Source organism: Herpailurus yagouaroundi, unplaced genomic scaffold, assembly GCF_014898765.1.
Source record: "Herpailurus yagouaroundi ecotype Mexico unplaced genomic scaffold, PumYag 160, whole genome shotgun sequence".
In the NCBI taxonomy this organism is placed as follows: Eukaryota; Metazoa; Chordata; class Mammalia; order Carnivora; family Felidae; genus Herpailurus; species Herpailurus yagouaroundi.
The window spans coordinates 30,691,966-30,707,456 of record NW_024412401.1 but is presented as its reverse complement, the minus strand read 5'-3'; the positions used below and the strand labels follow the sequence as shown (position 1 = coordinate 30,707,456).

At 35.6% G+C, this 15,491-nt stretch overlaps 1 protein-coding gene across 3 annotated transcripts in view; it reads right to left on the bottom strand.

Moving 5' to 3' along the window:
* Positions 1-377: 377 nt before the first annotated feature.
* Positions 378-15,491, bottom strand: part of TMEM38B (transmembrane protein 38B) — a 54,165-nt gene continuing 39,051 nt past the window's right edge. For all 3 annotated transcript variants that reach the window (XM_040481892.1, XM_040481893.1, XM_040481894.1), the window contains one exon: positions 378-2,363. In XM_040481892.1, the coding sequence (XP_040337826.1) occupies positions 2,151-2,363 (213 nt within the window). In that variant the 3' untranslated portion in view covers positions 378-2,150. The remainder of the gene's footprint in view (positions 2,364-15,491) is intronic.

The window sequence follows — 15,491 nt, the reverse complement described above, 5'->3', positions numbered from 1 at the left end:
ACTAGGTCTTGACTTTCTCACTAACTCCCTATGACTGGCTGTGTGAAACAGGCCCACAGGCCTCTTTCATGCTACACGTTAGGAAAGAAGGTTAAACAATCTGCTTTGCAAATCTAGTCAAGTCTCTAGGCAGCATGAGTAGATTCAGAGTGGGAGGTTTCAAGCCTAAGCCATGTTCTCCAGTACAGCTTTTTCCTAAGAAACTTGAAATGAAGGTTACAGGATGCATGACTAGATTAATAAAGCTTGCAACAATATCCCATTTGGACAGTAATCATTCAATATATACTGAAATCAGTCAAAATGCCAGAGAAGTTCTGAACTACTAACTCAAGAAAAATATAAAACAAAAAACATAAAAATAATATAATACTCCATTGGTGCTAAATAACTTACTTTAATAAATTGTCTTTAACACAAGTATAAAACAATATTCCTATCATTTCAACTACAGTTAAACCCAGACTTCAAAACTAAGTCAATAATTAGTAACACGTTAATTCTGAAAAGTTTTTAACTACAAGAGTATCAAATATAATACAAAACTCAAATATTTTAATGCTTTCTGACACAGTATTAAAAATAAACTTCTTAGCATCCCAAGGCTATCAAAGGTCCTCCTCCCCCCAAATATTTATTTAATAATAAGTAAAAGCATAGTACCCTGTTCATGCTTATATTTATCAAAAAAAAATTTTAATGTCTAACTTCAGTGTGATTTGAATACTTCTATGCCATCCCCAAATGCCTTATATACATACTAACTCTTTGCAGGTAGGAGGTTCATGGTCTTGGTAGAAAAAATCATGTTAGTTACAGTGTTTTAAAATTCTAACTAGACTTTTAAACTATAAAATAAAACAAGAAAGTTTAACATTATTTAGTTAGTACCTTTTCTCCTCTCTCTCTTTTATTTGGGGAGGGGGTGCAAAAAGGACTGATTTAACATCATTCTTCATTCAAATGGACTATCATACAAGGTTTTAGTTTATGGTTCTTCTTTGTTAGCTGGTTGATATCAAATGCCCAAGGACAATTCTCATTAGAGCTGAACATTTCCACATAAGGGTAATTAGATTTAATTTAAAATAAAGTTAATAATATATGTATGTACATGTAGATTAAAATACAACATAAACATATGCAAACTAGTAAGAGACATTCACCTAGAAAACTGAAAAGTATCCACTAGAAAGGAGACATAGGGAAAAATTTTAAACTGAAATAATACTTTTTGCTGAATCATTAAGCTACTACCATCAACATAGATCAACTAAGATCAGAAAGAAGTTAAGAATATGCAAAATGCTGACAAGAATGATTTATTCTACAATTAAAATGAATGTTTTAAAGAGAAAAAATAACTTTCTAAAATGAAACTTACAAAACAAAACTTGGGTTTAGTAATTTATTAAAAATTTCACCCCTAATTTTCTTTTGAAAAAAAGGAACATTATAAACAAGGGCATGAAATAGACTTCAGATTGAGACTCATACCAATACTCTGTTCTCAATGAAAAATAGTACTATTTTAAAAAATTAAATAAAATTTCAAATATTTTCCATTTAATGTACATTAAAAAATACAGTATTTATACCTGAAATATAAACTAGTCATTTATTTTCATTCATAATATAAAGTGATTTAGGGAAGGTTTACTTTTCCCAGTGCTCAAAATTAAATAAGAATTGTTTTCCATATCTAGGAATTATACTGATCACGTAAAGTAAAAGTTTAATTTTGTGGAACTAAAGCTCAGATAGATTCAAATAAAAAATGTGTTTGAAAATACCTAAATAAAACAAAGGCTTTAATTTTTATTAGTTTGCAATCATAGCAAGTTTACTTTTTCTAACATTAGGGGAAAAAATCAAGCCCCCTTTATCAATATAAAACTTTTAAAATAATCACAAAAGAATCTTTTATATATAACTTAGAAAAACAATTTCACATGATACACTCATAACACTCAGAAATTACAATCCAGAAAGAGACAATCTCCCTGAAATAGAAAGAAGTTCTTTCTTTTTGTCACCTCCATTCCTTATATAAACTTTATTTCACATCATTTACATACAAATATTTATCACCATCTGTCAGGTAGGTAAGAAAAAAAAATTCTGCCTTTAGAGCTCATACAGTAAATTTACTAAGTCTTCTTGGTATGTTTCTTTTTAACAGTATCTGAAGCAACAGCTATAGGTTTTGAGGTCGATGAACCAGTACCATTAAAAGATGATTTTGTTTCACTTTTCTTTTCACATGGTGTGAACTGCTGCTGCCAACCAAACAGCATCCGGCTCAATGCATCCTCAAAGAGAGCAAAAGGCACAGTAGCAGTCTCTGTAATCATCATGGTTATCTGGAAAAAGAAAGTTCAATTTTGAATTTAAACACAAATGTCTTCTGTTTCTCAAAACTGAGAGGAGAAAGTAAATTTTAAAAGAGAGAAAGATTAAAAACACATTCTTATTTACTGTTTAAAAAAATTGTTTATTGAGGTATAATGGACATATTAGTTTCAGGTGTAAAACATGTTTCAATATTTTTATATATTGCAAAACGATCACCACAACAGGTCACCATACATGGTTACAAAGCTTTCGTGTGATGAAAACTTTTAAGATTTATTCCCTTAACAGCTTTTGAATATGCAATACACTATGATTAACTATAGTCACCATGCTTCACATTGCATCCCCATGACTTATTTTGTAACTAGAAGGTTGTAGTTTTTGAGTTCCTTCATCCCTCACTCCCCCCACCCCCAGCCCCTGGCAACCACCAATCTATTCCTTATATTTGAGTTTTGTTTTGTTCGTTCATTTGTTTTTTTACATTTCACATGTAAGTAAAATCATGTACTATTTGTTTCTAACTTCTTTCACTTAGCATAATGCCCTCAGGATGCGACCATGTTGTTGCAAATGGCAAGATTTCATTCTTTTTACGGCTGAGCAATATTCCAGTATGTATGTGTGTGTGTTTTACATCTTCTTTATTCATCCACCAACTGACACATTGTATCTGTTATCCAGGCTATTGTAAATAATGTTGCAGTGAACATGGGGATGCATATATCTTTATGAATTATTTCAATTTCTTCAGATAAGTATCCAGAGTGGAATTATTAGCTCATAAGGTAGTTCTATTTTTAATTTTTTGAGGAACCTCCAAACTGTTTTGCACAGTGGCTGCACCAACTTCCATTCCCATCCAGAGTGCACAAGGGTTCCCTGTCCTCCAGATCCTCATAAACACTTGTTATTTCTTGTCTTTTGGATAACAGCCATTCTGACATTCTGATATCTCCTTGTGGTTTTGATTTACATTGCCTGAGGATGAGTGATGCTGAGCATCTTTTCATGTACCTGCTGCCATCTGTATGTCTTCTCTGGAAAAATGTCTGTTTATTCAGAACTGTCCATTTTTAAATTGGATTGTTTGGCTTTTTGCTATTGAGTTGTATGAGTTCTTTTTGTATTTTGGATATTAACCACTTATCAGATACATGATTTGCAAATATTTTCTCCTATTCAGTAGGTTGCCTTTTCATTTTGCTGACAGTTTTCTTTGCTGTACACTTTTTCAATTTAATGTAGTTCCACTTATTTATTTTTGCCTTTTTTGTCTTTGCTTTTGGTGTCAGATCCAAAAAAAAAATCACCAAGACTGATGTCAAGGACCTTACCAGTATGTTTTCATCTTCCCGGAGTTTTATGGTTTCAGGTCTTTAATCCATTTTGAGTTAATTTTTATGTATGGTATAAGACAGTATTTCAGTTTCATTCTTTTCCATGTGGCTCTCCAGTTTTCCCAACACCATTTATTGAAGAGACCATCCTTCCCCCATCGTATATTCTTGGTTCTTTGTAGTAAATAAATTGACCGCATGCACATGGGTTTATTTCTGAGCTAAAATGTATTGTTTAATCTTTAGGAGAAGAAAACCTAAGCTAGGTTCTAGAAAATCTCTGTTCTCTGTAAGTTTATACTTAAGCAAAGGAAAAGAACATAACTCGTTAACAATAACACAAGGTACCATATTTTGGGGTGGAAATGAGCAGTACAACCATAAAAATATATCTAGTATTCAAAGGAAATAGGAAGAAAAAATATCATCTACAGTCAACACCAAACAATCAACAACAGCTGTAATTACTATGCCCTTAACATGTGCCAGAACTTTAATAAGTGTTCTATATTATCTCATCTTCTTTATTTTTTTTAATGTTTATTTTTGAAAGAGAGAGAGACAGCATATGCACAAGCAGGGGAGGGGCAGAGAGATGATGGAGGATCTGAAGTGGGCTCTGAGCTGACACCAGCAAACCCAAAGTGGGGCTTGAACTCACAAACCACGAGATCATGACCTGAGCCCAAGTCATGCTAAACCAACTGAACCACCCAGGTATTCCCATCTTATCCTCTTTAAGTGTAATCCAACAATTACTCCATTATTACTCTCAGCACAGAGATGTGAACCATGGCTGACAGGTTCAGTAACTTGCTTGAAGTCACAGAACTAATAAGCAGTAAAGCAGTTTGGAACACCCAGATTTTGAGTTCAATCACTAAATACACTGTATTCTATCATTATCTAAAGTCACAGATTTTTTAGTAAATGCAGAATACTACCCTTAGGAAAGACTGTAGAAAGTCTCTAATCATCCAATGCTTTCTATATGTATATGTATATGCATATATTTATACACAAAGCACTAAGACATTAGGAGGTAGAATATAAAGTGCTACCAATTCTTTATTTGGCAAAATGCAGTGTTCAGAGATGTTCAGATTTGTTCAAAAAATTAGACTGGTACAAAAGGATCTGGGGACAGAGTTTTAAGGACTAGAATGATCCCAAAAAGCCCAAGAATTTCCAAGAGACAATTCTTCCAGCAAATCTAAGATAATGAATCAAATAAGAAATTTATGGAATCAAATCTCCACAAGAGGCCCCTACTTAATCCACTTATTTGAAGAAAATTGAATCAAGAAAAAAATTCTTATTAACTGCAATACGGTCTAGGTAGTGAGAAGACAGAATAGGTTCCATCAAGGAGAATGGATAAGTGAAACCCATACTGTGCAATTGTTAGAAGTAATAAATAGAAAAGTAATATGGGAAATTCTTAAAAAAACTGTTAGGTGAAAGCTAGAACAAGAGCTATAGTGGGCTTTCATTTAGATAAATTAAAAATGCATGCACACACAACACTGTGAATGTACAAAATGTCACAGAATTGTATACTAAGAAATAGCTAATTTTGTTATGTGACTTTGACCTCAATAAAAACAAACAAACAAACAAAAAATAACAAACTTTTTAAATAATGCATGCACACAGGCTTCAAGCTAGCCATGACTAAATAAATGCCTTATATCAGACTCAGTCTCTCACCAAAATCAGTATTAAAAACAGAAATACACAAAACAACCATACAAAGGCCCTGGAGAACAACAAAATCAGGCAGAACCTAATGGGGCTATCCCTAAGAGAAAGTTAACTGAACAAGGTGAGCTCCACATTCAATCTGGCATTTTTCTTTTAATGAAATGTGTCAATTCACAGCATAGGAGAATAGCAAACAGAAGTCCCAAACGGGCTAAGAAGACAGAGCCTGCAGTCTGAGAAGGCCAAAGCACCTAGGACTTGAGAGAAAGAAAGCTCAAAAAGGAGAGAACCAGAAAAACATAAAGCCCAAAGATCCACACATAACTTACTCTGGAGAAGTCTACCCTAAACTATGCAAACACAGGAAGAGATTTCAAAAACCTAGTGGAGAGCAACAGTTGGAAGGCCAAAAGCTGAGCAGACACTTCAGCAGTCAGCTGAAGGTTAGAGTACAAAGCCAGCCAAAGTGGAACTGCCTAGGGATACATCTCAGGCTTAAATTAAGGCTCCAAAAGGGTCACATTCTAGAAGGGCAAGCCCCAAAGAGAACAGCATTAACAAAACCTAAAACTATCAACAGGACTATAATAATCTGCTTGTGCATTAAACCTGGTTGCCAGAAAAATGTCAGAATATAGTCCCTGCCCTTAAAGTCCTTACAGATTAGTCAAAGACAAGCTAGTCAGAGACAGAGTAAATCAGTAATTACAGAACAGTAAAGAGTAAATGCAGTGATGGAGGTGTGGCCACAAATTTTTAGGTAAGAGATATAGATGTGGAAGTCATTACCATACAAGTAAAAGGTAAAGGCATGAATATGAATGTGATCACCTGGAGAGAAAACATACAGAAAGGAGAGTCTAAATATAATGTTAATCTACAAGTTTATGCCATTATTGTACAAGATATAAGAAGAACTTCCTTATATTAAATTATTCTTTAGCATAAACAGTTATAATGCAAAATTATCTTGGCCATAACTTGACTTCGTGGACTGCCAATAAAAGATAAAAGAATTCAGATAAAACCAATGGTCCACTGTCAGGAAAACAGCAATGTCTTTTTACAAAATCTTAAAGAAAAGACTGTCAGGATCTAAAGTATTTCCTGAGAACATGAACTATATAGTATTTTTCAAAGTCGAGTGCTTTAATAGAATCTCTACTCCCAGTAGACTCATCACTCAGCTGAGAAGTATTGCTGGCATCAGAAATTACTGCTGAGATAGACTTACGAGGTTCAAGGACAAACTTCTGTGAATTCAGCCTCTTATCAGGTCTTGATTCAGCAAGGTGACACAAATATAATGGTGACAAATGGAACGAATTTTTATTCTTTTACAAATAAAATACAAAACTGTCTCCTTATTTAGTAAACTATTAACAGAAAAAGTGTATTACATAATTTAAATAGCATTTGACTTCCTGGTCTCTTGCTTAAAAAGGGAAATAAAGAAAAGAAAGTAGAAACCTTAACAACAATCTGATATTTAAAACATATCCTAAGATATAAACTAATTCAAGTAAAGAAACTGTTTAAAGCTCCACCATATTCTTTATGTAATATCTCATGTCATATCATTTCAGAGATGCCCAAATGTGACATACAATCTGAGGTCTTTAAGGGCACAAACAGCACTTACTGTTTTTTAGATCCTTCACAGTGTCTAGAATGGAGAGTACAACCAATAAACGTAACTTCTATCTCACATGAGCAACTGAAAAACTATTATACAATGTATCTACATAGGCAAAAAAACCTATCATACAATATACCTACACTGGCAAAATAATATCTACATTATTAATCTCTCTCCACCTAGAATATACTTCTTTCTGTCTCTACCTGCCTAGATCAAACAATCCTTTGTAGTGCAACTCATGTGTCAACTCCAAAACCTTTTGGACACCTTCCAGTGAGAGTCTCCTTGCCCCTGAATGAACTCCCAATGGCAAGTGGCATATTCAACCATGTTTTCTGTTAATCTATACTTTCTTCGTCGGTGATACCACTCATTCATTCGTCAGCATTAACCTGAGGCTACCAAATAAATTAAAATCTTAGGATTTCCAATTCTTTAAGTAAGCTTCACACCCAGTGCAGAGCCCAATGTGAGACTTGAACCCATGACCCTGAAGATCAAGACCTGAGCTGAGATCAAGAGTCAGACACTTAACTGACTGAGCCGCCCAGGTGCCCCAAGATTTTCATTTTATAAATGTCATTTTCAAAAAACTGGGTAAATTAATTAGTTCTGGTAGTACAATCTCTCAGATAATTAAGTATGAGGGAATTAAATACAGAGAGACCTCTGTATTTATCTTGATCATTTATCAGTCAACAAATATAAACTTAAAATCTACCACATACACTAGACACACTGATAGGGATACAGCAATAAATAAAACAAACTCAGTGCCTATCTTCATAAAGTTTAAAAGCATAGTGTACATGTCTCATATGTTTCTTCATAACATCTTAAGGACAAAGTCTGGGTCTTATTTAAAGTTTATATGCTCATGTGTATCCCTCAAAGGGCCTAATAATATTGTCCCACATTCATGTTTTCAATAATATACCACCTGAATATACCTCTCAAGAGCATTCAACACAACTCCCCAGTCCATCCTTCCTAAATCTGTATCTCAGTTTTCCCCTTGCTTCATTCACAACTTCTTTACAGTTTCCCGTTCTGAGTCTTCCTTCTCTAAATATTAAAGAATCTCCTGGCTCTGTCTTCACTCCTCTCTCTGTTTCTCTGTATAATATAACTGCTTCCTTAAGTTGATTTACAAATTTAATACAATCTCAATTAAAAAAAATACTAACAAGTTTTTTTTTACGGAATTAGACAAATTGCTATTAAAGTTCATATCCATACACAAAAATAGCTGGGGAAATTTTGAGGAGAAAAACAAACATGCAGGAATATTCAGAAAACACTAAAAATGAAAAATTCAAAGAATGCCTGATTCTCCATAGCCTTGTAAACAGAACATACATGAGAAATGGCATCTGAGGATTATTTTAATTAACATTTCTCACATTATGAATGCTTCGATTTTTTCATATGTTTGAAAGACATCTTCATATCTTTTCCATGTGAATTGCCTGTTGACAGCTTCCTTTTAATTTTTCCATCAGGTTTTTGACCCTATAACCTTTAATTTTAAGAGGTTGTTATGTATTACAAATACAAACCATCAATAATATATGTTGCAAGTACTTTTATCACAGTTTGACAACTGTATTTTTATTTTGTCCATGGTGCTTCCATCCATGCAACTTTTTGAAAAATGTTAACAGTCAAACTTGTCAACCTTTTCTTTACAGAAAAAGAAAAAAGTAAGCCCAAAGTAAGTACAAGGAAGGACACAATATAGACCTGAAATCAGTGAAATACAAAACAGAAAACAATGACACAAAAAGCTGCATCTTTTTTTTTTAATGTTTATTATTTTTGAGAGAGAGAGAGCATGAGCAGGGGAGGGGCAGAGAGAGAGAGACAGAATCTGAAGAAGGCTCTGAGCTGTCAGCACAGAGCCAATGTGGGGTTCAAATTCACGAACTGTGAGATCAGGACTTGAGCCCAAGTTGGACGCTCAACCGACTGAGCCAGGAGCCCCAAAGGCTGGGTCTTTAAAACAAATCAATGGAACTTATAAACATCTAGTAGGGCTGACTTAGAAAGAGAGGAGGGGGTGGAGTTAAGATGGCAGAAAAGTAGGGAGACCCTAAGCCTGTCTCATCCCTTGAACTCCGCTAGATATTTAATCATTCTAAACACCAAAGAAATCAGCTGGAGGTCTGAATGAAAAAAACTGCAAGACTACATGTAGAAAGGGGAACACTGTTTGGAAGGTAGGAAGTACAGAGAGTTTACAGGATGAGATACTGCTCTGGGTCCAGCCGGGGAGGGAAATAGCCTAAGGAGGCTATCACGAAGTATTATAAGCAGCAGAGAACATATGGTGGGAGCAGTGCCCGGCTTAAGGGTGCTCAAGTGGTGAAGCAGGTAGAATCCCAGGAGTGACAGCATGGTCTGAGGATCGCTTGTGTCACAAGAAAGAGTGGTCGCACCAAAAAGTTGTGCTGTTTCCAGGCATAAGAGAAGGGGCTTAGTCAGGCTGAGGGCTGCAAGCTGGGGTGCCTGCTTTCTGTTGTTTTGACATGAACTCTGAACAGCAGCACAGTCATGCCACTGCTTTTTTCACCAGGCAGACAAAAGCCTGGCGAGACCCTTCCCCAGAGGAGCAGCACAGGTCCGGCCTAGGGAATCCCTAAAATTTGGAGTTTTGAAACTCAGTCATGCACCTGAAATTTAAAAAAATCTTGGACACAAGAGGGGTGATTAATTGCTCTTCTGTGAGGCTTCCCTGAAGCGTGTCAACATTTAGTTCCAGATTCAAGAGTGGGAGGGGAAGCTGGCCACATTCATTCCGTCCTTCATAGCTGAAAGCCTTCAGGGAGCAAAACAGTGCCACCCAGAGGAGGCCGGAGACACTTACATCAAGACCTGCACCCCTGAACCCCTGAGGCTCTTTTCCACTAAAAGGAGTGAGCCTGAGAATCAGTGGGGCAGGCTCCTCCCCCCAGAAGACCAGCACAAAAAACTCTTTTGCACCAAGTCTACTACCATAGTATTGAAAAGTGTCAACTCTAGGGGAAATTAGATCCAACTTCAGTTTTACTTTTTTTTTTTTTCATTTGTTTTCTAATTTTTTTAATTCCTTTTTTTTTGTTTGTTTTACTTTTTACTATTTTTATATATAACTATTTTTGTATTATTTTATTTTTGGATCTACGTCCTTTTAACAAACAGACCAAAACACACTCAGGATCTAGCTTTTTTGTTTGTTTCTTTGTGTGTATTTCTTTTGTTTTCTGGACAAATTACAAGATGGAGAAACTCACCCAAAAGAAAAAACAGGCAAGAGATCACAGCCAGTGATTTAATCAACACAGATATAAGTAAGATGTCTAAACTAGAATTTAAAACCACGAATACAAGAATGCTAGCTGGGTTTGAAAAAAGTATAGGAGACAACAGAGAATCCCTTTCTGCAGGGATAAAGGAACCAAAATCTAGTCAGGCCAAAATTAAAAATGCTATAACCAAGATGCGATCTCAAACGGATCCAATGACAGCGAGAATGGACGAAGCAGAGCAGCAAATCAGTGACACAGAAGATAAAGTTATGGAAAATAATGAAGCTGAGAAAAGATACAGAGGCCAAAGATCACAATACAAGACTTAAAGAACTCAGCAACTTATTAAAGAGGAATAACATTCATATCATAGGCATCCCAGAAGATGAAGAGACAGAAAAAGGGGCAGAAGGTTGTGAGCAAATTATAGCTGAAAACTGCCCTAACCTGGGGAAGGACACAGGTATCAAAATCCAAGCAGCACAGAGAACTCCCATTAAATTCAACAAAAGCTGACCATCACCAAGGCATATCATAGTCAAATTCACAAAATACTCAGACAAAGAAAGAATCCTGAAAGCGGCAAAGGAGGAAAAAAGTCCTTAACCTACGAGGGAAGGCAGATCAGGTTCACAGCAGATCTGTCCACAGAAACTTGGCAGGCCAGAAAGGAGTAGCAGGATATTTTCAACATGCTGAATATGAAAAACATGCAGCCAAGAATTCTTTATCCAGCAAGGCTGTCATTCAGGATAGGAGGAGACATAAAGAGTTTCCAGATAAACAAAAACTAAAGGAGTTCGTGACCATTAAACCAGTCCAGCAAGAAATTTTAAGGGGGACTCTTTGAGTGGAAAAAAACAAAACAAAACAAAAAGACCAAAAGCGACAAAGACTAGAAAGGACCAGAGAATATCACCAGAAACATCAATTCTACAGGCAACACAATGGCACTAAATTCGTATCTCTTAATAATTATTCTGAATGTAAATGGACTAAAAGACATAGGGTATCAGGATGGATAAAAAAACAACAACAAGAACAAGTTCCAATTATATGCTGCCTACAAGAGACTCATTTTACACCTAAAGAAACCTGCAGATTGAAAGTCAGGGGATGGAGAACAATCTATTACGCTAATGGATGTCAAAAGAAAGCTGGAGTAGCCATACTTATATCAGACACACTACACTTTAAAACAAAGACTGTAACAAGAGATGAAGAAGGGCATTCGATCATAATTAAGGGGTCTATCCACCAAGAAGATCTATCAATTGTGAATATTTATGGCCCCAACTTGAAGGCACCAAAATATATAAATCAATTCATCACAAACAAAGAAACTCATTGATAATAATACCATAATAGTAAGGGACTTTAACACCCCACTTACAACAATGGACAGATCATCTAAGCAGAAAATCAACAAGGAAACAATGGCTTTGAATGACACACTGGACCAGATGGACTTAACAGATATAATCAGAACATTTCATCCTAAAGCAGCAGAATACACATTCTTCTCAAGTGCACATGGAACATTCTCCAGAGTAGATCACATAATGGGTCACAAATCAGCCTTCAACAAGTACATAAAGATCGTGATCACACCATACCACAAAGATCGCTATGGAACTTGAAATCAACCACAAGAAAAATTTGGAAAGCCTACAAATACATCGAGGTTAAAGAACATCCTACTAAAGAATAAATGGATTAACCAGGAAATTAAAGTAGAAACAAAAAAATACATGGAAGCCAATGAAAATGAACACATGACAGTCCAAACCCTTTGGGATACAGCAAAGGCAGTCCTAAGAAGAAAGTATATTGCAATTCAGGCCTCTCTCAAGAAGCAAGAAAGGTCCCAAATACACAACCTAATCTTATACCTAAAGGAGTTAGAAAAGGAACAACAAATAAAGCCTAAAACTATCAGAATAAAAGGAAACAGTAAAGATTACAGCAGAAATAAATGATGTAAAAACAAACAAAAAACAGTAGAACAAATCAACGAAACTAAGAGCTGGTTCTTTAAAAGAATAAACACCATTGATAAACCCCTAGCAAGACTTAGAAAAGAGAAAGGACCCAAATAGATAAAATCATGAATGAAAGAGGATAGATCACAACCAACACCAAAGAAATATAAATTATAAGAGAATACTATGAAAATTTATGTGCCAGCCAATTGGGCAATCTGGAAGAAGTGGACAAATTCCTAGGAACCCACAAACTACCAAAATTTAAACAGGAAGAAATAAAAAATTTGAACAGACCCATAAACAGAAAAGAAATTGAATCAATAACTAAAAATTTCCCAACAAACACTAGTCCTGGGCCAGATGACTTTGCAGGGGAATTCTACCAGACATTTAAAGAAGAGTTAATCCTTATTTTTCTCAAACTGTTCCAAAAAATAGAAATGGAAGGAAAACTTCCAAACTCATTCTACAAAGTCAGCATTACCTTGATTCCAAAATCAGACAAAAACCCCACTAAAAAGGAGAATTACAGGCCAATATATATCCTGGATGAACCTGGATACAAACATCTCCACAAGATACTAGCAAATCGAATTCAACAGTACCTGAAAAGAATTATTCACACTAACCAAGTGGGATTTATTCCTGGGCTGCAGGGCTGGTTCAATATTCACAAATCAATCAACATGATACACCACATTAATATAAAAGAAAGGATAAGAACCAAATGATCTCTTCAATAGATGCAAAAGAGCATTTGATAAAATACAGCATCCATTCTTGATAGAAACTCTCAACAAAGTAGGTACAGAAAGAACAAACCTCAACATCATAAAAGCCATATACAAAAGACCCATAGCTAGTATCATCCTCAATGGGGAAAAATAGAGAGCCTTTCCCCTATGCTCAGGAACAAGACAAAGATGTCCACTCCCACCACTTCTATTAAACATAGTACTGGAAGTCTTAGCCCCAGTAATCAGACAAGAGAAAGAAAGAAAGAGCATACAAATCAGCAAGGAAGAAGCCAAACTTCCATTATTTGCAGGTGACATGATACTCTATGTAGAAAACCCAAAAGACTCCACCAAAAAATTATTAGAACTGGGGAACTGGGTAGTTAGTTGGGCATATGACTGTTGATTTCAGCTCAGGCCATGATCTCAAAGATTGTGGGTTTGAGCCCCACACTGGATTCTGCGCTGACACACAGAGTCTGCTTGGGATTATCTCTCTCTCTGCCCCTCTCCTGATCACACTCTCGCTTGCTCTCTCTCTCTCAAAATAAATTAAAACATTAAAAAAAAATTTAAATGCTAGAACCAATATATGAATTCAGCAAAGCCACAGAATATAAAATCAACATGCAGAAATCTGTTGCATTTCTATATATGAATAATGAAGCAGCAGAAAAAGAAATCAAGGAATCAATCCCATTTGCAATTGTACCAAAAACAAGAAGATATCTAGGAATAAATTTAGCTAAATTGGTAAAAGATCTATACTCTGAAAACCAAGAAAACTTGAGAAAGATACTGAAGAGGACACAAAGAAATGGAAAAGCATTCCATGCTCATGGATCAGAAGAACAAACATTATTAAAAATGTCTATATTACCCAGGAGCGCCTGGGTGGCTCAGTCAGTTAAGCGTCTGACTTCGACTCAGGTCATGATCTCGCAGCTGTGAGTTCAAGCTCCACATTGGGCTCTGTGCTGACAGCTCAGAGCCTGGAACCTGCTTTGGATTCTGTGTCTCCCTCTCTCTGTCTCGTCCCTAGCTCATACTCTGTCTCTCTCACTCTCTCAAAAATAAATAAACATTAAAAAAAGAAGTTTATATTACCCAAAGCAATCAACACATTTAATCCAATCCCTATGAAAATATCATGAGCATTCTTCACAGAGCCAGAACAAACAATCAATGGAACAGAATATAGTCCAGAAATAGACCCACAAATATAATAGCAACTGATAGTCAATAAAGATGCCAATATAATTCAACAAGGGAAAGGACAGTCTTGTCAGCAAATAGTATTAGAACAAATTCATCTTCATGTGGAAAAAATAAAACTGACCCTTACCTTCTATCAATCATAAACTCAATTTGAAATGGATCAGATACCTAAATATAAAGGCAAAAACTATAAGAAGAAAATACAGGTAAAAAAATCTTCACAACCCTGGTGTATGGAAGAACTGCTTACATAGGATGCTAAAAGCAACACCATAAAAGGACAACGTGATAACTGAATTTCATCAAAACTAAAAACTTCAACTCTTCTAAAGACAATATTAAGGAGGGGCGCCTGGGTGGCGCAGTTGGTTAAGCGTCCGACTTCAGCCAGGTCACGATCTCGCGGTCCGTGAGTTCGAGCCCCGCGTCAGGCTCTGGGCTGATGGCTCAGAGCCTGGAGCCTGTTTCCCATTCTGAGTCTCCCTCTCTCTCTGCCCCTCCCCCGTTCATGCTCTGTCTCTCTCCATCCCAAAAATAAATAAACGTTGAAAAAAAAAAATTAAAAAAAAAAAAAAAGACAATATTAAGGAAAAAAAAGAAAGCCACAAACTAGGAGAAAAATATTTGCAATTCAGATATCTCACAAAGAATTGGTATCTGAACATACTGAGAACTGTTACAAGTCAATAATAAGAAAAACAATTTTCACAAATGGGCAAAGATTTGAACACTGATAATAGAAATGACCAGTAAGCATCAACAATAGCCAGAGTATGGAAAAAGCCCAAATGTCCACCAATGGATGAACGGATAAAGATGTGGTATATATATACAATGGAGTATTACTCAGCAATCAAAAAGAATGAGATCTTGTCATTTGCAACTACATGAATGGAACTGGAGGGTATTATGATAAGTGAAATTAGAAAAAGATAAAAATCATATGACTCTACTCATATGAGGACTTTAAGAGACAAAACAGATGAATATAAGGGAAGGGAAACAAAAATAATATAAAAACAAGGAGGGGGACAAAACAGAAGAGACTCATAAATATGGAGAACAAACTGAGGGTTATGGGAGGGGTCATGGGAGGGGAGATGGGCTAAATGGGTAAGGGGCACTAAGGAATCTACTCCTGAAATCATTGTTGCACTATATGCTAACTAATTTAGATGTAAATTAAAAAATAAAATAACATAAAATCACGGGAAAAAAAAAAA